The sequence below is a fragment of the Pyxicephalus adspersus genome, chromosome 5 (assembly GCF_032062135.1).
Source record: "Pyxicephalus adspersus chromosome 5, UCB_Pads_2.0, whole genome shotgun sequence".
NCBI classification, from domain to species: Eukaryota; Metazoa; Chordata; class Amphibia; order Anura; family Pyxicephalidae; genus Pyxicephalus; species Pyxicephalus adspersus.
In genome coordinates, this window is record NC_092862.1 from 75535584 (window position 1) to 75561097 (window position 25514).

The 25514-nt window shown below is 36.7% G+C and overlaps 1 protein-coding gene across 2 annotated transcripts in view; it reads left to right on the forward strand.

Annotated features, from left to right (window-relative positions):
• Positions 1-5254: 5254 nt before the first annotated feature.
• CTNNAL1 (catenin alpha like 1) overlaps positions 5255-25514 on the forward strand; it is a 110412-nt gene continuing 90152 nt past the window's right edge. For both annotated transcript variants that reach the window (XM_072411885.1, XM_072411884.1), the window contains exon 1: positions 5255-5519. In XM_072411885.1, the coding sequence (XP_072267986.1) occupies positions 5394-5519 (126 nt within the window). In that variant the 5' untranslated portion in view covers positions 5255-5393. The remainder of the gene's footprint in view (positions 5520-25514) is intronic.

Here is a 25514-nt window from a genome sequence, read left to right on the forward strand (position 1 = left end):
TTTGTGCAATGGGCAGTGACTCAGGTCAGTTTAACAGAAAGCAATGATCTTGGTGATTATCTGTAAGAGTGACATTCTTCTCACTGGCCAGCAATGTAAGAGGCATTCTTCCTACTGCCCACCACACTAATGTACTTTAAATTGTAGATATAGTAAATATAGCAGGGGTTCCCTGAAAACCTGAAAGTTTTTTCAAGGGTTCCCCCGTGTTAAAAAGGTCAGGAAAAGCTGATATAGAGAGAGAGGAGTTCAATACACCATACATTTTCCCTCCAGTGTGCTGCTCCAATTGTCCTACTTGAATTGGCCACTGATGCAATGAAATCATCGCACTTGTCATGAGCACATTTCTGGAACAACAACTTTACAATCAGACTGTGAAATAAAGATGGTTACTCAGCACAGCTCTTCATAATCTCTATCTCAAACATCTGTAAATTTATGGAGCATTACATTTGTGTTACAATGTTACCATCTACACAGCTTGCCTATTTAAGCTGCATCATACAATTAAGAATGACATCTGGAAGGGGGGGACTAATAAATCATAGCATAATGACATGGGGTAAGGAGTTCAGATAAGTGCAAGATCTCAATGATAAATGTTTGTAAAAAAAAGAAAAGAAAAACATGTTATGTTTTTGTAAAAAACACTTTAGCATTTAAAAGAGCACTCAAAACCCATTTTTTCAAACTTGCCTATCCGTCTTCTTCTGTCATTTGAAACCATCACTACTTCCCACCAATACATATCTCCCATCCTATTGCGTGTGAAATTCCCCCACCTACTAGATTGTAAGCTGTTCGGGGCAGGGTCCTCTCCTCCTGTATCACTGTCTGTATTAGTCTGTCATTTGCAATCCCTATTTATTGTACAGCACTGCGTAATATGTTGGCGCTATATAATAATAAATAATAAAATATTATTATTATTATATTAAATAATAATAATAATATTTTAGTAAAAATGTCAGTTAACAGGAATTTGGTCAAACTATTTGTTTTTGGGGAGGTAATGGCCAGCTTTATTCATATTGTTTAAACATTATTTTCTAAAGAAAGAAATGTAAAAACAATTTCTGTAACTGGTAGAGGAGATGGAGTTGTGTTTGTTGTTATCTTTCAGTAGGAAAAATTAAAAAAAAACACATGCATATAGGATATGTCACTAACATTAAATAAGCAATGTTAAATGCAATTACAAATATTTTAAAACAATATTTTGAAATCACTGTATGTACAACCTTAAAAAGTAAGGAAATGAAACTGATTTACATGATGAGGCAATCTGTGGCTGTTTCTTGTGCAGAAATGAAACACTGGGTCATGTGCAGCAGTGAAAATTGAGGAGCTTTGGGTTTCCAAATATACTTTTTGGACAGCATATATATTTTAGCTTAATTTGCCATAGTCTTATAGGCTAGCAAGCTCTAACTGTAGAAAGTGTGACTGTATAGTGCAATATACCTTATAGTTCCATAACAAGCAGTATTGACACACATGGTAAGTTACATAGGAAAGGTCACTCAATACCTACAGATTTGTAAAACATTGGCACTGGCAGAAAACACACTGTAAAAATGCTGCAGGATATTTTACATGTGTGTTAGATGTGTTTTAAGTGTCAGTAAAGTCTGCCTACTTATATCAAAGAGGAGACTGTAAAGTATCTTCTGTCAAAACCTATTGCAACAGCCTGTAAGGTGTTTTTCTTTTTTTAATTTAGGTTTACTGAGCCATGGTGCAGCTCGGTCTACAGGCTTGGCACGATTGTGTGCCAGGATGCAGGGGCTTCTGTGCATGGGTGTGAGTGCCATCATCCTGACCAGGCCAAAAAAATAGAGGAATAGAATGGGCCAGCAACTGAGAGTACTGTAGTACTGGAGAGTGGTTCTTGGCATGTAAGTCTGCCATATTGTGCACATATACTGTGCGTACTTTCACATTATGGCAAACAACGTCTAGGGGTGGTAGTTGAATTCCATTTTATGAAATTTAAAGGGCTATAGAAAGAGTAGCACAACTCATTACTACTGACAACATTATCATAACAATTTCTAAAGTAAATTTGTAGAAAACTGACAAATACTGTAAATATTTTATTAGTAATTACATGACCAAGAATCCACTGTAACATAGCTTTTTCTGTATGGGCAGTGAGCATGTTACTTAGAAGATCCCAGTACAGATAGGAGGAGCACTAGGGGTGGTCTAAAGGTACACTGCCACAGTAAATGAGGATACATGTGTGTAGGAGCAAGTGCCCATCCACAATGTCACCCTTGCCTAGGCACTACAGGTAGAAACCCAGGTAGGTTGATTCCTTTTTTTTTATTTTCACCACTGTGTAATGCAGGATTCTGACGTGTGGGTTGGTTCACTATTTAAAGTGAATGCCCAGCCTAGCTTATAATTTGATAAAGACCTCTCCCCCAAGTGGTAGCTTGCTGTGCTCTCCTTCATAGGAAAGTACAGAGCTTATCCCCACTTGATCGTTCATTGAATTGCTGTTGGGCGACTATTGTACACATGCTAGATTTTTGCCTGACATGATCATACCTGTTTTTTTTAGATGACAATAATCTAGTAATCTATAACTAATGAGTATGTAGCCTTAGTCAAAACTTTATCTGAACAGGATTATTAAAAAACGGGGTCACTGTGTTCTGGTCCTTCAATGACAACCTCTGTTTTTCTTTGCTTTGCCTGCGACTGATTTTAATCACAGCTAACCATTATTAGGCAGACAAATATGCCACTCAATTTGATATAAAATCATCAAAGTGTATGTAAATCAAAATTGATTTTTAGGTATATAACGGCAGCAGATGCACAAAAACAATTTGCTTAGGAAAACTTACCTTACTTACACAAACTTAAAAAGCTCTAATTGAAATATAAATGTAACCCATTTGTGATTGTTCAACCTGGCTGTGTTGGTGTGACAACAATACTGCACTGCTCCTGAATTCAGTACAGAGTTGCCACTCTCATGAGATGGAAAATGTTGTAGGTGTGGCTTGTCATTCAGCTTTTGGCCACAACCAGCCCCACCCACTGATTTATGGATTCACAGCACTTTCTGAAAGCTTCTCAGTGTTCCGCAGTGTCTTGGCGGAAGAGTGTGTGAGATACAAATGATTTAATTTACTTTAAAGAGGAACGTCTACTTACATTAACAGAAAAGAAAGTCACTGTAAATAATGTTTATATAGAATACTCAGTTACCATCCCAGGTAGTCCAGGAATTTGGTTTTGGAGTGCCAGCTCTGTTACTTCAGATTCATTTTCTTCTGGGATAGGGCTGAGAATGATTTATTGGTGAAAGTGCTAGATCTGCATGAGCTAAATGTGCGTTCATGGGATGTGATGTAATTATGACCCCCATATGTGCACCTAACCAGGAATAATGTCTTGTCCTTGGGCAACTATGCCCCATGCATACACATCTCGAAAGTCTGTGTGACAGCAATTATGTCATTTTTGTCTAAACTAAAGATTACTATTTAATAATACAATTGTATGTGATTAACTGATAGGAGGGTGACGTTTAAGGTTCAGTAACCCTTCAAAATAAGTAGGAGGTCCATTCAATCTTGGATGTGCTGACACTTGTAATGTGCTACTGAAAAAATTCACTGCTACGGTAAATAATTCCTCATGTACTGAACCTATCACTGGCACCCCCATTCATTCTCTATTTAATGTACAGCGCTGTGTAATAATTTGGCGCTATATAAATCCTGGTATAATATTAATAATATACCAATAATAGTATTAATATTAACAATAATAATAAAAATACTAATAATAATATTGGGCTTCCTCAGGTAGACACTACACATAGCAACTCCCCTGGGGTTGTAGTTCACTGACATGACATCAAGGCATGTTCACAGTTTAGAAAAAAAACAGACCCGTTTGTTCCAATGTTAGGATTTGTTTAGAAATGTAATAAAAAGTAGGAGGAAGTTGAGCTTGTGAAAGCAAACAGAAATGTTTAACTGCTTGGTTATTCCTGTACATTCTGGTGAATTGTTCCTGAAGGTTTGTTTGCTTGAGATATGTTTGGCTTTTTTCAGCTGTTTGGGATAGCAGTATGAAGTGCAAAGTCTAGTTAAAGACAAATAATCTAAATTATTAAAAATTTGTTTTGAAGAAAAATATAAAAACCGGCGTCTCAGCCTGGTCTGCCCCGCCGCAGGGACAGGAGAAGGATCTTGCTGGGGGGGCGCACCGGCCAGAGCTGCGGCCTTAGTCCTGCGATGGGAGAGTGGGCGGCATAATGACGTCACTCTGGGGAAAAATGTCTTTCCCTTTGAGTGACACAAAGGTAGGGGTGTAGTGGGGCGGGCACGTGATGTGAGGCATTCTCTGAAGTCCGGTGTTAGTGTGGTCTCCGTGCAGAGCACATTCTTGGAATCAGAGTGGGCATGGTCTGTGCAGGTCCCGCACAACACAAATGAGGACTCCCGTCCTGCCGATTATGATCGCCGAGTGGCGGGCTGATAATTGCAACAGCTTTTTTGTACGCGTGTATTTTATACTGTGGTCAACAGTGCTGGCAGGCCACATATTATTGATTTTTTTTGACAGAGGCTGTGGGCTGGTGGAAATCTAAACACGGGTCGCCATTGGCCCCCGCGCTGGACATTGGACATGCCTGCTCTAGGGTAAAGGTGTTACCTAGGACATTGTATATAAAGCAATACAGGCAATATCCTGATGACAAAAACCTCTGAAAACCCCTGTACAAATGTTAAAAGTGCTTGCCAACACATTGAGTTCACGGAGATGGCAGACTGCTCATAGAAGTTACCGCATTAGCAAGGTAACACTGCTGCATGCTCAAAAAATAGGCCAATTTAGTTCCAAAACTGATTCTGAACAAAACCCTTAACTTTTTTGCAAGCAGGTAAAAATATTTGCAAATACCTCTAGATTGAACATGCCTTTTATCAGGGGGACAGTAATAGGGAGAGCACATGAAGTAACCTTTTATCCTTAGCTGGATGTAAACAGAAGCCTGCAGCCCAGTATCATTGCAGTGACAACAATGTGCATGTGGAATGAATACAACAAACTAATCCTATTGCTGTCCATATGCTGACAGACATGGTGTGATCCCAGCACAGGACAGAATGACAGAGGAATGAGAAAGTTGCATGCTGTGGGGAATGTCTTTCTTTGCTTGTGGTGGGTCGGGATGTGGGAGGGAATGCAGGAGGTGCTATGAAGGGGGGAAGGCTGGGACTCCACATCGGAGTGCTGCTTGTCTGCAGCGTGGCTCTGGAGCTGTGATGTGTATACTGGAGTGATCGTAGTTTGTGTTGTGTGGGGAGGACATAAGATCGCACACACATCTATCACAGCCTGGGACTGATCTGCGAGTCATGGCCACTTCCCCATGCAGCAGCAGTGGGGTCTCCTCTTCATCCTCCTCTGGCTTCACTATGGACACCGGCTTGGAGATCAAAACCAAATCAGTGGAGCAGACCCTCGTCCCCCTGGTGTCTCAGGTAACAAGGATCTCTCCTAACTCGGCCAGCAAAGTAACCTTCTGTGTGTGTGAGAAGCAGTGCAAGCAGGTCACGTGAGCTCTCTTTTATAATCATTGTATTGCACAGTTCCCTGCTTTACTAGCAACTGTTACCCTGTGTGTGGGATGGAGAATAAATAAATAATCATGTTGTGCCTGTCTAGCATTGCCTAGGGGTAGGCTTTATTACAAACATGTCCAGATCAATGCTGCTTGTATTGTGATCTGATATATGATGTGATTGGCAATCTTGCTCAGTATTCTTGTGGTTGGTTCTATGATGGAACAAACATGTAGAAGTAAGAATCTGGAGCTGCATTATCTGCAGTTGTCATGTGTAATAAATAACATTGTGTATGTTGTGGGGTGTTGGAGCATCACTGCATGGAAATGTTTATTGGGTCTTCCATGTCTGCCTGGCTGTGTAATTATAAATCCACATGACACTGATCAGTATGATTATAGCAGCTGCCAGCTAGACTTTTTATAAGGTGTTTGTATTTATAACATTTTTACTTGGAAGGAAGTGGCTCCAATGTATTTATTTTTTACTAGCCTATCCTGCAGTTTGGTTTTTAATCATAACATCAAGTACATTAAACATGTATTCATTATGGCATAGGTGCTGGGTTTTGTGGTCTGTGCAAGACATCAAGCCTGGAGGGTTTATTTATTGCATGGTATATATAAAGGCAACATATAATGAAAAACTTACTAAACTCATACAGAAACATAAACACAAACTAGCAATCAATTGAGAGACAATTGTACTGCTATGCTTGCAAGCACTGTACACAAATACTATGGAAATATTGTATATTGAGTCTGGTGCTGCAAGGCAAAAACATGTACTTTGTTTTTAATAATATGTAGTGGTATTTTAGCTGTACAATTCAAAGTATATATCTACTGTGTATATATAATGCAAATGGACTGATTTATTGTTTCATCTTAATTCATAGGAAACAGTAAGAGATTAAGTGTGTTGCAGAGTTATCAGCTTCCATGTGATTTAAAGATAAGAGGAAACTATATGTTTATTGCTTCAAATAAACAAATTACTTCTAAGATAGGTTGTACTTTGTGTCTTTATACTGGGTGGTGAAAAGGGTTAAACATAAAAATCCATTGTGTACTTTATGGACCAGAATTGTTCCAAGTAATTCTTCCGTTTGCAGAAAGTAGAGTTTGTGTTAACAAGTGATTTACTGGGTCCCACAAACAGAAGAAATGTGGAGCATCCTTTTTTATGTACTGTTGTTTTCAGAGAAAATAAATTCTCATGTTCTCAACTTCTTTGACTTATGTCTTGGCAAATGTTTTCATTAAGAACGGAGTAGTTGGCAGAGGTAAGAATAATGTCTGCCTTTTAACTCCAGCTTGTAACTAAAATGCATATTTCTTATTTAAACCTTACATAAAGATTTTATTACGGAACTATCAGGCAGTTAAATCACATCTTAATGGTCTTTAAATGACATTCGCATCAAGGCTAGCGGTGCCTTAAAAAAGTGTTGCGGATGGTTACACAAAAGCCTGTTTTTGGTGAATTTCATTCTCTTTTAAAGGAAAACTGCTCAATACTTTTGCTCTGTGTTCACCATTTGGTCATAGTTTATGTTGTAACTACAACAAATGGAAAAAAACTCTGTGCTAAAATATTCAGTACCTTTCTACAAAATGCCGTGATAAAAATAACCTATCTTTTGCATTAATAACTTATATACAATATTATGCTGCACTGATGAAACACATTTTAGTTCCTTACTTGTACTTGTGGTTGTTAGAAAATGACCATTGCTGGAAGAATAATTACTGGTGCCAAACTTCAGTAACAGTTCTCTGTAAACTTATCATGCTAGTAATTGAACTTTGCATTATTGCCATTGCTAGGATAAATAATATGCAAGGAAAGCAATCCTATACCTCAAATAATATTTGTTAAACTCAGAGGGGTCTATTCTGAAAGCAGTGAATCTGAGATGTGAGATTCACTGAGACATTTCCTGGCGGAGAATGAAATACCGCCAAAACTGTTTGGGATACAAACCTGTGACCTAGTGCTGCAAAGGCCAGAGTGCTAACCACTGAGCTAACCGTGCTGCTCGTAATGTTTCTTTGGATGCCAGATTCACTGATTTATTATTAGACCCCATAGAATATCTACCGTATTGGGTACACTCACTTAAGGCCTTGCACACATACAGCAATATGTGCAGTAAGCTGTTACAAAACAATATACATAGCTTTAAAGCATTAAGTCTTTAAAACCATATACAGCTCCAGTATGTAGAATTTGAATGCAGATGTTAATGGTGAAATTCATTTACTTTAAAAAAGCAATTAGTAACATGTTTAAAGATAGTAATATTAGGCATGTTGAGGCTCAGAAAATCAGTTAAAGATGGTCCTATGGGTAAGGAAGTGTGAGACAAAAAAGCCTTCCTAAAGGGGTGGCACTAAACTTTGAGGAACAGGGTAAGGAGAAAAAACGAAAGGAGAGGCAAAGAATTGGGAAATAAACAAGCCACGTGTGTGTGTGTGTGTGTGTGTGTATATATTATTTTTCTTTATATATATATATATATATATGTGTATATGTAGAATAAAGGTGAGAAAAAACACTGGGGAAAATGCAACAACAAGGAAGCTGAGAATAGATGGTTTGGAGGTGGGCTTTGAAGAGAATCTGTCTGAAAGGACAAAGTTTTAGAGTATCTTTTATGTATTATATTCTTGAAGGACAACTTTACTTTTAGTTATATTTTTATTCAAATTTACACTCCATTTTAGTGGACTTCTTACCTTGTTGGACTCAATGGCTGGGGCCATAATATACTTAAATTGGACCTACCACTGAGAGAATGTAAGCTGCCATTGCTGAACTCATTCCATGGAATGCAAATTGCATGGATGAAAAGCTGAGCTTTTGGTATTAACAGTTTGTGATACGTGCTGATGACTGTGTGACAAGTTGTGTAACATTTATCTAAACACATAGGCTGCATTCTCATTCCGGGTCAGTGAATCCGAAGGCATAAAAGGTGTAGGACCAGAACATGAACCAAGCAACCAGGATAGAAATGCCAATTTACATAATCTCTGAGTGAAAGGTTCACTTTAATGGCTGTAACCTTCCATGAATATGTAGCCAGCTGTAGAAAGAGCCGCGCACATGAACAGCATTAGTTGTAGAATTGAGCAAAATCTGAATGCCAATGTAATCTAGTTCACAATTTTTTCAAGAATGTGATGTAATTTCTTTACCCATAAATGAAGTGATAGAGATGTCTTTTTTCCACAAGCTCTGTAAAGGTCAAAAAGGGATTTTGGAAATAATTTTCCCCATTTCATAAAAATCTAGGGGAAACCACCAGATGCCTGAAATTATTAAATACATTAATTCACCAGGCTGCGTGTTATTCTTTTTGCTGCTGTTCATTTGGCAGACGGGAATTCTAAATAGCATGTTTCATCAGCTCTCTTCCATGTTCTGCTGAGTGAATCTAAAGTTAGAAATAGCATCCAACTATCCTGTTTAACTTTTTTTTGTTTACAAGCATGTGAGTGAAAGGGGTGAGTTCACACCTTTACATGTGCATTTGTTTGCTCTCCCTATCAGCCCCCAACCACTGGTGTGTGTGTATAAGGTCCATTTACATGAATTGCATGCATCCAGATAACCACCACTAAAGAGCTCAACTTGTAATCTTTTACTAGCAGTAACTGCAGAGAACTGCATAGAAAATTGTCTTTCCATGCTGCATTGAAAGTACAGGATGGCAACAAATTTCTATTTAAAATACATTGAGTAACTTGCTAGGAACCCATGTACAACCACTGTTGGCATTTTTCCAGGCCTTTTCAAATATATCTTTTTAATTCACAGAAAAGGTATTCATTTCAATAGCTACTTAGATACAAATTGAATGGTTAGTTTATCTAGGTATTTCTACTACATAGTTTGATAAATATGGTTGTATATCAGAATTTATAGTCGGGTTGTTATGTGTATGGATATGCTGTCAGATTTTTGTTGCTGTCTCCTCTTTCTACTAGTGGGAATGCTGTAAGGCAAAATGTACTTACTGATTTTTGTCTGTGGGGTGGGAGCTGAATAGAAAAGAAACCACCCAAGCAGTGACCCCGTCCAAAATTAAAGCTCTTTTGGTAAAAAAAACCCTATTCTCTTACACTGGGGTGTGTGTGTTTTAACAATAGCAACAGCCACAACTATCTACACCTGAGAAAGGTTGTATCATGTTCTTAGATACATTTGCCAGCACTTTGAAAAACAGTCTAGCATTTCAGACATAACCAAATTATTCTTTGGCCTCCAGCAGAGGAAGTTGGCAAAGCTGTAGATAGTTACATGCTCTTTAAACTTGGCTTGTGTCCAAGACTAGATTACATTGTAATTTTTGGTGATAACTGTGCCTGCAAGCTACATATTGGTAAAATACATGCATGTCTTAAATATAGTATATTGTCCTACTTATAATTAGTATATGCAAGAATTATGATAAAGGGGGGAGGGGGCCTGAAAAAGCAACACTTTGTATGTATATATTTTTTGAATGTGTGTTATGACAAAAGTCACCTCTTTATAAAGGAAGACATTATTATTATTACTGGAAGATATGTGGCTGATAGAAGATCTGCAGACACCCAGCATTATATGTTATTTTACTGAACTGGAATATCCCGGTACATGCAGATATTAGGGGTCTGATCCTTTCTTCCAAGGACTTTCTGACAGTAATTTATAAAAAAACGGAATATGTGCACATCTTTTTTTAAGTTTATAAAAAAGGCAATTTATATTTCTAAACCACTCAGTTGACATGTTCATAGTGTCTGTAAATTATACTTGTACAGTTTTCTGCGGTGCTACAATGCTTATTTACTACCCTATTGCTAGAGATATTCTGCAGCACTGTCTGTTGTAGGGAGCAGTATCTGGTTCACTTACCTATCATAGCCGAAGCTAGTAAAAGTGTGTAATTAAGATTGATTTTATACCTGCTAGGTTAGTCTAGTTTGCAACCTGCTAAATCTATCATTAATTGCAGAAGCTAGATAAATACAAACACTTAATTAAAATGAATAAAATATAGTCAGATGTTGTACTAGCAATCTCCCTATCCTTACCTCCTGTTTTCTTGTCATATCTGTTAAATATGACACTGCGGCCCAATTGAAAGCCAAGGTGACTCCACGTACTTTGGTACCAGACCTGGGCTGACTGGCTCTCTCTCTTCTAAAATAAAAGTCTATGTAAAGACAAATTTGATGAGATGTGACTATTATTTGGCTATGCTAGCATTGAACAATTGAGTGGCAGAGCAGGAACTGATTAAACCTTAAGATGGTGTCTAGTGTGCTCTAGAATCCATGAAACCTAAATTTTTAAAAGGGTATTCACAGATGGGTATTTGTGTAGTAATTACAGACCATCCACCTTTAGAGCAAGCAGACACATTTACTATTTTAACACATCAAAAGATGCAGAAATGTTTTGGGGTTTGCAAACTTATTTGAGAACTAAATTCATGTATATATTTGAGTAATTACAGACTGTCCACTTAAGAGCAAGAAGACACATTTAATATTTTTGTATTTTTTTGTACTTGGTTTTTGAATTCTTGGGCCTTGACCTAAAAAGAAAAATATTATCTTCATGATTGACTCTTAGGACCAGATAAACCGGCACATTTGCAGCATATTGATACTTGTGGTTATAACTAGATGTTGAAAAGTTATTTTTCCTTGGAGCAGAGAGCAGAGAAACTTTTGTGTAATTAGTGGAAAGATATTCATGTACTCTTCCTGATGTTGGCATACTGCTTCCTGTAGATTGCGCTTTAGTTCCTGATTGGATGTGACTTGGCAGGTCAAGTTGTTCCATTCATGTACAGGATTCTGCATTCTTTGGGACACACAGCGTGTAGTAATATGTTTCATACTCCATACTCATTTCCTAGCAGATGCCAATTGAACATGAATGTGTTTGACAGCTAAGAGCAAACTGTCTGATAGATGTAAGAAAGTGTAATACCAGTTGTGAGTATGTTTATGTCCAATGCATTCTGTTTAATCTGAGAGAATCAGTTTTCTTTTGTAAACCACAAAGAATTTTATAGTATAAACATTTTTGTCTGGTTAAGGGTTATCTAAAGGTCCAGCACAACAAATACAGCTCTTTTAGAGCATATTCATGCCACTGGCTGCAGCACTGCATTGTGTTGCATTCATTGCTGCAGCATTCCTTGTGAATGTCAAGCAATTACACCTTATAAAAACATGTTTACTGCAACGAGCCATAGTGCAGTACAACTTGTGTGCTGTAAAAAATACATTCTGTCCAATTTTGTATAGATAACAGTGCATTAAGTCCATTCAATTCATGGTAAACACACAACAATACAATGTGCATCAGTGCAGTACAATTCATAAGATCACTTGATCCCGCTACTCATCTCAACTTCCGTTAGTACTTTTTATACACACAAAAATACTTCTATGGTTTTATTCTTTGTATGTAAACGTAAGACAGTTGACACCAGTTTTTTTTTCTATAGTTTTTGCCACATAATTATCACCCCTTAAACTGTTCCTGCTGGTTGACATATTTGACATATGTAAATTTTACTGTGAGCTATTGATCTCTATAAACAAGCTTTTTAACCTTTTAATTGCCAGAACTTTTTTTCTGTATTTTGCACATTTTAAATAGCAAATTTTTATATTAAAACATGTTTAAAAAAAAGAGTATACATTTTCTGAAAACTGAAACCCTGTAGAATTTAATAGGGGAATTTGTGATTTTTATGTTTAAAATATTTGCTCTATTGTTCACACTTGCATTTTCAGTAATAAATATACTAAAATCTATTTTAGCGCACGTAAACCCCATGTAATCCCTATTTTTGATTGTAAAATATTGATAATATAACAATAAAAGATGAGCCAAGTCAGCTGTGCCAAGTAAAGAAATACCAACATGTCAAACCCCAAAACTGTAAATGCAATTCCACCCTTTCTCATATCCACAAAATCTAGGCTAATCATTCTCTAGATCCCAGATAGGGACTGGAAAGACTCATTAGCCTTCTTGAGACAACATAGGATGTGAGCACTGGACACAGGACAAGTCTGAATTTCTGCCATGATTAACAGGTATTTTGTGCACTTAACAAACAGATCTAATTAATTGCTTTTAATGGTGCACTGAGCAGATAAAAGGGAGCAAAAACAAGAAGTTCATTGTTGGGGCCTCAATACACTTTTAGGCCTTCCCAAGTTTATTCACTGCTTGGATAATTTGTATCTGACAAACAAAATAAAGGTTTGCTTACACTCAGTTTGATTTTTATCATTTCTCTTTAATTGTCTGTGTCCAATAATAGGTTTATTGTCCTAATAGGGCATAATTATGCAATTAATCTGAAATCTGACAAACTTTAAAGGCAGACAATGACATTCACTTCTTTTAAAGAGGTCTCTATGGCTTTTTTTTGGGAACACAAACATGAACTGACATTTTTTTCGTTAAAATGTCTACACCAAAATTTTGGACTGTTTCAGGTCTGCAAATAAGCAACCCGGAAAAAATTCAGACCTGTAAACTTTTTGGATGAGGTGGCATATAAATTAGTTTTTAACAAATATGCGTTTTTACTCCAGAGCTCAGGCAAATGCATTAATGATTTCAACTTTATTTTCTGTGGAATTTAGAATGTCTCCTTATAAAGCCTCACTTGTCTGTTTCCAGTAAAAGTAAATGACATAACTTATCACACTATTCCAATTGAATTATCTTCAGACACTTCTTCTGTTTAGCATATCTTTTCTTGTGTTCCTCATTTCAGATTACATTTGTATTGTATCTGCTTGTGGAACAAATTCAATTGTTTACATATACTTGTCATGCTTATCCGTATTGCAGAGTTTGGAGGCCCTTTTCTTCCCATTGTCCAGCATATTTTCTAATAATGGGAAAAGATCTCTAGTTTAGATATGCTTGTCTTCAAGATTTAATGGCTCGTGTGTGTGTGTGTGTGTGTGTGTGTGTGTGTGTGTAATTAAATGTATATAATATACAGTTTCCCAACCTTCATAACATGGGGAAACCCCTTGAAATACTTTTTACAACTCGCAATACATTAGTCTAGTGGTCAATAGGAAGAATGCTTCCTACATTGCTGGCCATTGAGAAGAATGCCTCCCTTACAGATAGCCAAAAAGATCATTGGTATGTATTAAATTGGCCTGGAAGGTCATACTAAAAAAAAGTTTTATGTAAACATCAGAACTGGATCATAGTGCAATGGGAAAAGGTAACTTGATCTGATGAGTCATGTTTTCTTCTAGAATTATATTCATGGTCAGGTGTGTAGTTTATCTGGGAAAGATATGGGAGCAGGATGGGTTATAGCCAGAGTACGTGTGAACAAAGGGATCTACTGCTAATTGTCATGCTTGCTGAGACGGAAGTAGGGGCCGTGTGAGCCCTTAGAAGAGCCAGGGAACAGAATCTAAAGCTACGTACACACTTCCAATTATTATCGTTGGAAAACGAACGACGAACGATCCTGCACAATATACGAACGATCGTATAGCACCGATCCTGCATATAGAGATAACGACACGATCGTTCGTAGATATTGTACACACAATAGATACGATCGTTTGAACGATAGAGGAACTATGTGCACGACAGGAAAGTGAACGAACGTTCGTTCATTACGCATGCTCTGACCATGGACGATCAACGAACGACCGTACACACGAACGATGTTCAACGATCGTCGTCCAATCCGATCCGCCGGTCCGGTCGTTCGTTTCCAACGAGTTTCCTCGTTCGTCGGCGTCGTTGGTTACTTTTTTACGAACGATTTTTTGCCCAATCGATCGTTCGTCGTTCGGTTGGAACAATAAAAATTGGAAGTGTGTACGCACCTTAAGCCTTGATTTCTCCAGAGCCTCTAGAGGTGAGAAAGTTGTGCTGCAGACTATTTCCAGGTTGCACTCCTTGGGCACACCAGGGTGGGCAGAACAATGTGCAGTACTGTTTAGGCGGACAAGAGAATATTCAAAGAAGGCTGGCAGCAAACCAGGGGTCTAATACTAGAAAGAGACAGTGATTACCCAGGGGTCACAGAAGACATAGTAAGAGCCTGGAGACTCTGAAACAGTACTGGGAAACAGCAGACTGGACCAAAATAAAGAGCCCACCTCCTGATTGGCTAGTGAGAAGGGCATTTCTGAGTCTTGGAACTTGGAAGAGAAGATGTGTCCAAGGCCAGAACTGCTCGGATGGACAGGACGGAGGCGTCGGGGGCTTTAGTGAGGAGGTAAGTGGTACACTGTCTGGTGTCAGATGGTAAAAGTCATCTTCTGCTTTTTTGTGGAGTCCATGCCACGATGGGCCAGAGCTGAATAGTATTTAGTATCTACTGACAGGCAGTCAGATGGAAGATACTACCAATATCCTAACTAAGTTTGTATTTTATTTTATTTTTTTTTTGTACGCCTTTAAAGTAGGAAAGTAACTCTTGCCTGCCTCTACCATTTTTTTTTATTAATTAACATTCTTACATAGTAGGTTAAGTTGAAAAAATACATAAATCCATCAAGTTCAACCACTAGAGAAATAAACATATCTTGGATAAAAAACCCTATAGGACATAGTTGGTCTAGAGGAAGGCAAAAACCCCTGGTACAATTTTCTGTAGGGAAAAAAATTTCTTCCCGATTCCATGAGGCAATCAGATGTTCCCTGGATCACCAGTCTTTGTTATCTTTAATTTAGAGCCTTAATACCCAGTTATAGTCTGTGCTTCTAGAAAAACATCCAGCTTTTTCTTAAAACAATCTATAGTAGTTGCTGAAACTACTTCCTGAGGGAGCCGATTCCACATTTTTACAGACCTTACAGTGAAGAATCCCTTCCTTATCCGGAGCTTAAACGTCTTTTCCTCCAGGTGCAAATAGTGCCCTCTTGTTCTTTGTAATGATCTCAAAGTGAATAATTGGGAAGAGAGTTCTCTATATGGACCATTTATATATTTGTACAGGGTGATTATATCCCCCCTTAAACATCTCTTCTCAAGGGAGAAAAGCTTCAGTTCAGCTAATCTCTCCTCATAGCTGAGCTGCTCCATTGCTTTTATTAGTTTAGTTGCCCTTCTCTGCACTCTCTCCTATTCCACAATATCCTTTTTGTGGACTGGTGCCCAAAAATGGACTGCATATTCCAGATGTGGTCTGACCAATGCTTTGTACAGGGACAGGATAATGTCTCCATCTCTTCAGTCTATTCCTCTTTTAATACAAGACCGTACTTTACTAGCTTTAGATAATGCAGCCTTGCATTGCATTCTGTTATTAGTTCTATGATCTACCAGAACCCCCAGAACCTTTTCCATTTCTGACTCCCCCAAATGTATTCCCCCCTAGACAGTATGAAGCATGCATGTTGTTAGCCCCCAAGTGCATAACTTTACATTTATGTATATTAATTGTTGTTTGCCACTTGGCTGCCCAATCAAACAGTACTTCCAGGTCTGTTTGTAGAATATAGACATTGTGTAACGACTTTGTGTAAGGAGTTCCATTACATAGTTTGGTGTCATCTGCAAACACAGGAATGGTACTTTTAATCCCAAACTGTTTATAATAGTATATTATTTATAAAGGTGTTAAACAGTAAAGGTACCCACACTGAACCCTGGGGTACACCACTAATAACCTTAGACCATTCAGAGTATGAATCAATAATTACAACTCTGGATGTGGTCTTTAAGCCAGTTCTCTGTCTATTTACAGATTGACTTTTCTAAACCTCTTGACCTTAACTTGCATATTAACCCTCTGTGGGGTACTGTGTCAAATGTTTTAGCAAAGTCCAAGTACACTATATCAACTGTTACTCCACTGTCTACCTGTTTACTTACTTCCTCATAAAGTAAATTTGTTTGAAACACTTTTCTTTCTTGAAGCTATGCTGACGATCACTTATAATAATATTTTCTAGCAGAAACCCCTCTATGTGGTTCTTTATCAAACTCTAGGATCTTTCCAACTATGGATGTTAAACTAACAGGTCTGTAGGGACTTGGTTATGACTTTGCTCCCTTTCTTAAGATAGGAACCACATTGGCCTTGTGCCAATCCATCGGTACCATGCCAGTGATTATAGAGTCTCCAAAAGTTAGAAATAATGGCTTTGAAATAACTGAGCTCAGCTCTTTGAGGACACGTGGATGTAATCCATCAGGTCCTGGTGTTTTCTCAACCTTAATTTTGCCCAATTGTTTCTCAATCCTATCAATTTTGAACCATTGTGACTCATTTACGGCAGTGACATTGCTGTTAAGAATTTTTACTTTAGCTCTGCCATTTTCCTTTGTGTACACAGAGCTAAAATAAGTTTTTAGTAAATCCACCTTTTCTTGATCCCCAGTTACCAACCCAGAGACATCATTTAAGGGGCCTACATGCTTAGATCTGATCTTTTTGATATTAATATATTCAAAAAAGATTTAGGGTTTGCCTTACTTTCCTTTGCAATCTGTCTTTCATTTTGAAGTTTTGCCCATTTTATCTCCTTTTTACATCTTTTGTTATGTTCTTTATAGTTTTCAATGAGTTAGGTGATCCTATACTACTCATCCTATAATGGGATATGAGTGGTACATTTAATGTCCAGTGATGGAATGATAGTAGAATACAGTTAATATTATATTTTACCCATGTGGCCCCTTGTGCACTGCATGCACACTGTGTGGCAGAGATGCTGGAATGTCTTTCTATAATACTGACTCAAGGCATCCTTGTAGAATGACTGGAGCCATCCAGAACTGGGTCTGAATGTAATATACTAAAAGGATCTTGTAATCGTCCTCTAAGTACCTTTTATGTTGTTTGTTAATTATTTTTAATGAAAAATGGTATACCGTAATTGGTCTATGGACAATTTGATCAGCTTTTGTCCTCCTCCTGCAATATTAGTATGTGGATTTTAGATGTATGAAGGAACTTCATATGATAGCCAGATTATTTGCAAAATATTGTTTTTCAAATTTTGTTTAAAGCCATATCTCCTAAAGATGATTCTTATGTAAAATGAGCTTTGCTATTTTGGTTTATCCTCCTGAAACACCTTCATAATTTATGTGCCCTGCTTCAGAGGTTACATCACTGGTGAAAAAATACCCTTATAAATGTATGGGAGACAGCCACATTACTAAATATGGCAGTCTTACTGTAGTTTACAAGGAGCGTTGATGTAAGACGTTTTCTTGGAACAGTCAAGCAGCATTGCCCTCATATATTACTTGCATGGTTAGTGTTTTTTTTTGTATGCGCGACAGGTTGACTGCAGCTCCTGCTCATTTTATCAATGAATCTTTGTAAATATCAGCTATGAATGTACTTGGCATGCTCTGCAAATGCCACTCTGTTCTCTTATTACAAGGATGTGCTCAGTGCAATGAATAAACTCCTGCTTGTGCTGTTAAGCACTTTGTAAAGATATCCTAGACCATATACTGCCTAAAATAAGGTAAATATCTGTTTGGGTTGTAGAATTTAAAACTCTGGCTGTAAAAACCCTTACCAATGATCCAATCTTGTAGCGTTTGTTCAGGTACAGTTTGTAGAAGTAAACCCTAACTGAATTGAAAATATTTGAAAAAGCAATTTTTTTTCGTTTACAATTTACTTGTTTTTATTGTTTTTTGCAGCTAATTTCATGTAGACTTTTTAGCTACTTTTGCCCACATGTATGCACTCTATTGAAGACTACGTTGATTTTTTTAAGTGTATTTTTAGATAGATCATATGGACCATGTTTGCATAATGTGTATTAATATCACAAGCACAACTGGGAGATGAGGACAGATTATTGTCTTGCTTTAACATGAAGTGTCTGAGCATTTATGGGGGGGGATCACAACCTATTTCACACATTTACAGACCATACAGTAAATTAAAAAATTTAAAATAAATTTAAATGAAATTAATGTAAATAAATTAAAATTCAAATGTAAATTAAATTAAAAATATATACCCAATACTACAAACCCAAATAAAACAGCAGTATTTGCTTTTAACAGTCAACAGAGCTTCAATACACTGTTATATAAAATTAAGTGAAACCGTTGACACTTGATGAAAACTTGTGTAGAGAAAAATAGATGTAGTATACCATGATGACCTCTCTTTCAGGAACTACTTATGGTCTTTGGTTTCAGTAGTTTGAGTTACCGATCCAACAGCGCTGTGGAGTTGGTACATAAACTATTTGACTCCTTGGTTTATGCTCCCTGCAGTTTCTTTATTTTAATATACTAATTATGCATTTTCTGTATTGCCTGGAAGTACACACGTGCAAGTAAGTCATCGTAATAAAATATGGTCCTAATGCACTTTTACCTGGTGCTTACGGAGAGATTTTGCCACTGACAACCATTAAGCCCTTATTAAGCCCTTCTACACAAATTATCTGACACCAGGCTAACCAGCCACCCCTCTACCTTGAAAAGGTGACATTCAAATTTAGAGAGTGGGAAGTACAATTCAAGTATAGCTTCAGGTGCCAAGACCTCCTTGCAAGTGGCTCTGGATACATACAAATGTTACATTCTGTTAATGTGCAGTGAAATTAGGGTATTTTCTTCTATTCTGCATTCTCTGTGGACTTTCTGAATAGAGTATATAATATTTTTTTTTATTTATTTATTATGATAATATTCTTTAATCTAGAATAAACTATATATATCAGCTACATGTCTTTTGGAATTGGTTGTAAAGCTGACTGACAAAAGTAGTTTGTGTTTTCTCATTCAAACACAATACAACTCACATGAGAACATTTTGTAATATATATTCCGGATTAACATTTTGTATGAATGTAAAATCCTTTATTAAATCAACTTAAATTACTGAAATTTAATTCTATGGTGGAGTAATATATTATGACTAATAAAAGTGAATAGGAAATGTTAACAAATTGCTGTATTTCAATACAATATAAATTTATTAGGAGTCTATACCTTTGGTACACAAATTATGTTGGCCTTTACTCCACTTTCCTGTGATCTAGATCAGCTACTTATATAAAAGGATAATACTGCAATAAATTAAGTAGTTAGAATAATTAGACAAATATAATGCTGTAATGCTGGTCCGCCCCTGAATGTCCACCCGAAAATGGCAACATTGCCTACTGCAGTGGTGCTTGATCTTATGCATCTGCAGCAAGGGATTGGGTGCTTCTGTATAGAATCCTGCAGCCCCTGGCATATGTGAAATGACTATCCCAGGCTGGGGGATGCTGTGGCAAGTCTGGAAATGAAGGGAAGATATATTACTAAGCATTAAAAAAAATGTATAATAAATGTAATGCAGCAAGCAGTGCTATCACCCACAATTCAATTTTTGATTATATGTCAGCTTTAAAAACATAATACAACCTACCAATAATCTAAAGTAAAGGTCTGTTCAGATTAGTATATTTTTATTATTCACACGTCAATTTCTACTGTTATTTCTGCCATTTTTACATGGGCAATGTACTTTCAATGTACTACAACAGACACAAACCGCACATAATTTACATCTGTGCATTACAAACAAGTACAATACACTGATCTTCCCTCTGAATTACATTGTTGGATTGGGGTTACACATGGCAAAATGTGAATTTTACCACACATTATTACAACACATTAGTGTAAATGAACCCTTAAACATAAGATATTATACATAGAGTCATGCGAGGCTCAGGGTCTCATTCTTCTATTTCTTTACCTTGTGTTTCTCATTATTAAGACCCTTATACATACAAGAGGCCTTTACCTGGGTGGTGAGGCCTATTATATTCTGTATTTGTCCATACAATTAAAACTCTTGTGTGTTAATGTTGTAATTGCCATGGACTTGTTTTTATTAGGCTTCTGTTTCCTATACATGGTGGAATACTATTATTGATTTCATTTTCTGAGATTGAAGCTGCTGTTGAATTTATCATCCTTGTGTACAGTTGTAAATTACTGTCAGACATGTAAACTTTGATAGCGTTCATTGATTAGACATTTTTCCATTAAAATGGTCAGGTGTTTTATGGAAAGAGGTTTACTGTGAACTCCTGTTAATAATGCATACAGTCTAAAGGGCCCTTTAACAGGAAAAGACTGCTATAGCTATGTCCGACTTCCAAGTGTCACATTTCCACGTGTCAGATTGCCTGCTGCCTGGCAACACAGGGAAAAAAACATGTGGCTGCCTAGGTCGTCTGTCATAAAGGTGACACGGTTTACATATAAAATCAGTATGTTTAGTCATGAGTATCTCCTGTACAGACATCACTGTATCAGGTATACACGGTTATAAATGGTTTATGTTCCATAGTCCTTGTTACACATTGTATGTGAAATGTAACTTTGATGACTTGCAGAAAATGTGCCAAGTAGCTGCAATGTAACTAAAGCCATCAACATGGTTTTGCTGCAATATGAAGCTGCATATTTTCTGGCTCTTGCTTTTCTCCTCTAAACACAAATTTAAAAAAAGCTCATGTATCAGAACAAATGTTTTAGGTCTATTTAAACCTTAAACCATAGGTTCCCAAACTGAGTCAGAGCCCACTTTTTCAAGGAGTGATTTGATCGCGCCCCCCTTGGGTGAACTATACTATATTATATATTGCAAAACAAGGCTGTTGATTTTTTTTTTTTTAATATTTTGTTATAATATAATATTATTATTGGTGTATTACTCAAAATATAATTTAAAAAATGAATATAATATTAGTGAGATGAGCTTGATGGCAAGTGGCCAGCTATGTGTAACAGGCAGCTCGCCAGCCGCTCAGACCCTCGCACAGCAGCGCCTGCAGATTTGATTTCAGGCGGCAGTGAGCGGTACTGAGCACCTCCCCTGAGCAAGGGTTCCGTGGCATGAGGAAGGGGTAACCGCACTGCCACCTCACCGCCAGTCTGAACGCAGCCTTAATGTTTGGTGAGCGGGCAAACTTATATTTGAGGCACCACAGTGCACAGACAATTGGCAGTACCCTAATGTTCAATGCCATGGAAGTGGCCCCACGGGGGTCCCTGATATGCAAACTCATTTTGGGGACCCTGGTCTTGAAATAGCCAATTACCCAAATTTTTACATTATATAGAGGGGTAGATAACCTTTTGTCATTTGTTTTTTTATTAAATGCCTTTTTTAAAAAAAACAAAAAGGCAAAGCCCCTCCCATTTTGTCATTACCGTTGCGTAATTGTTTGAATACATAGCATTTTCTATCAATATTTGGGAAGTAATCAAAAATTGATCTTCATTTTATGTTATGACAGGTATTTCAAAAAGATATATTGATAAAATTAAATACAGTTTCATTCTGGTATTGAACAAGTGGATGATACATCACAGATTGATTTAAAGTGTACCTATAACCACAAAAAGTTTTTAAGATGGTTCGGTTGAGAGGTTCTGTTTTAATGTTCTGGATTTTTACTCCGTTCCTGTCTGGTAAAAGTTTGTCTAAATATCAGAAAGTAAAGGTAAATACTGTATCTCTGGAGCTTTGGCATGGAGCAAAAGCTGACAGAGCGTCTAACGTTTCCTATTCTATCTAAAACTAAATGAAAAGATAGGAAACAAAAATAAAAGAAAAAATAGTGATGTATAGATATTAAAAGTCAATTGTAATATCAAAAACAACATGAATAGAAAAATTGCAAGGTCTTTGCCTAACATTAGGTCAGTTTACCTGATAACAGTCATCACAGGCATAGTAGGGCAATCTGGTAAAGATAAGCAAACAGATAATGCAAACCACTTTAATTTGTATATTTTACATAATAAAAGGGTCAAAACAAATAAATTGCTTAGGATATACCGGTAGATACTATTTAAGGTGGAAATAGACAGCTGAGGGCATTTGAGTTGGTTTAGGCAGCCCTTCTTTAAAAATGTCATTTGGTATACAGCCATTTACAGCAGAACACAAAATTATTACAAATACTTGTTAGTGAAATGCGTGTAAAGCTCACCACCCCTTGCTCCCTCAGCATCACCTCTGGATTTTTGCACATCTTGAAATGTTGAAACGAGATATACACACTGGAGATCTTTCATTCCTGCACCAAAGTAAATACTCGGTGCACATTCTAGAGAAGATGGAGAACATGCAGTCTGTTTTATTGCAGAAGAAACCTAGCATGTCCCTTGTGCAATATGGAGCCTGTCTGCTTTTATTTATTATTTTTTTTTTAGTTTAATTCCACGTTAACAAAAAGCCAGACTATTTCTGTGAATTAGAATCTCAGAACTGCCAAATAAAGCTCAACCACATACATTCCTAATAGGGGCTTTATAATTGAAAATAATCGAACGGTGAAAGCTAGGCATAGAATGCTGCATCCTGCCATGATTTTTAGAATGGTGATGTCTTTTGAGTTTTTTTTGCTTCTTTAAAAATTTGAAATATTTAGGTGTCATGTTTAAAAAGCTTAAGACACTCTCTGCTTAGCCTCCAGCGCTTTTTACCTAGTTTCTTTTTGAAGAATCATTAAAAACATTATGCTGTTTTGGCCACAGATGATATTTTTTTTTTATTTCAAAAAACAAAGAATTGTATTTTTTCTGTTCTGTGAATTACTCTTTCTGTAGGCAAATAACCCTTTCTGAATGGAAAAGGACTTCTGGATATATAGTTTAGCTTTATAATTATGGTTCATTAAAGAGCTCTTTGAGTCAACAATTGATTAAATAATGAGTTATTCACAATAGTCAGAAAATAATAGAATATGTGGAAAAAATAAGAAATTTCACTCTTTTGTGGTCAAAATAAAATATTTAGTAAATACTCAAAGTTACCATTTTTGGTATACAGCAGATAATTTTACAACAACTCAACTAGCAATAACTTTGCATCCTTAAATAAATGTTTACTGGTATTTTTCATCCTTAAAAAATATTTATTACTATTAAGTATTTTTACCCACAAAAAGGCTTAACAGCAAATGCTTTGACAGGTTAGGTAGCTATCCAAACATCTACCCTTTTTTGAAAAAGTGAAATTTCTAAATTTAGGTATGCTTTAGGGTTTTTTTTTTATTATTTTACATTGGCTCCACATTACTGAGACTTCCAGTTTTAAAGACTCAACAGGAAGTGAGAGGATAATTTACTCATATAAGGAATATCTTCCACTTAGACGGTGGTCATATAATTGGGTATACCCATTGGAAGAGTTCCCTTTCATTCCCCTTGTAGTGGCATCATAAAATGTTGTGTTTACTTGTACTTTCGTCTCCAGTTATTGTGGTGATCAGTAGAATTAGAGAGGGAGAGTTTCCCTAATGGGACACAGCAATAAGGACCTGACAATGTTTCTAAGCCCTTACCACTTAATCCAATTTCTTAAAAAGCCATTTACTTCATTGGTAAAGTAATTGATTTTGATGTTTGCATTAAGCACTTACAAGAACAGGAAATACTCTTGAATGTGGAGAATGAGATTATTGTTATGTCAGAATATTCTCACTATACCTTCAGGCTATAAGCTTTGGTGCTCCTTGTTACAACTCTAGTTTTCAAGTATTGCTCATTTATATGCATCACAACATAAAAAACAGTAGGTGGCTGACATCTTTACTTGAAGTAATAATCAACTAAATCAAATGCCTATTTAGCACTATTGTTATGGTAATAGCTTCCTGAGCCAAGACAAATGACAACTTCAGAAAGGCTCTGGTCCAGAAAACAAAGGACTGTTTTATTTCTGTGTACTGCAATTGAAATTTCATGACACTTTTTGTAACATTTTTAAAGCATAATATTATGCTTTATATGTTACAGTGTGTGATACACTCCATTTGTACACTAGTGTCTGGAGAAAATCCATTACAGGCAATTACCACTTTTTGCAAGATTGATTATATGGAGGATTCCTTAATCTGTGACCTGACAGATGTGACAGCAGTCCTCTTCTGGCCTAAGATTTTATAAAAAATATTACATGATGTTGCTGCCATAAATGTCCCTGTTCAGACACTACTGTTATAAGGTGTGTCCATTGGCTTCCTGCATCTATTGCTGGAGTGTTTGATGACACAAAGTGGTTGCAATCAAGCTGCAGGTGAACATCAGCACTGACATTTGCTACTCAAAAAATATTTGCCTTAGCAAACTGAATATCATACACACGTCAAACTTATGTACTTGGAAATGGTCATTTCTATTTGTTTTGAGTGAGAAGAAAGGGGGAGGACAAGAGCAAGACACAGCACTTTGTCTCTTCTTTTAGGAAATGACCATGGCTGTCCCCCCTTGGGCATTTAGTGATCTGCCATGGTGGCCAACCACTGTACACTTGCTAGATTTTCACCCACGACCATCATATTTGTTTGTCTCTGGTTATCCAGCCTGTGTGCTTTAGGTTTTGCTTCTACTTTAATTGGCCTTTTCTCTGTAATGTGATTTTTTTGAATCAAACCTTGTTTTCTTTCTTGCATTTTTAAATGGTAATGAAACCACTTTGCTTGTTATTAATTTTGAAGAATACAAAATGTAGAACTCATATGGTCTCATCATGAAAGTTTTAAATAAGTGAAAATTATTCATGTTGATAATATGTTACAATAGGTATTCATGTTCCCACAAAACGAAAGAACCTGACATACAATGTGCTGCTAAAACCATTTGCTTATATATGTATGAAACAATTACTGATAGCTGAAAAGTTGTGTCAACAAGTGAAATAAAAAAAAGTGAGGTCAAAAAGTCCACTAAATGTACATTATTTAAAGTTTAGTGTAATCCATTTCCACAGACTGCAAGCGGATTCTTGTATCCAGAACTGAGACTTCCTTGTATGCATATATACACATCTATACTAATTGTATCACAAGAACACTAAATTAGTAGCAACAACATGATTTTATGGTGCCTTACAG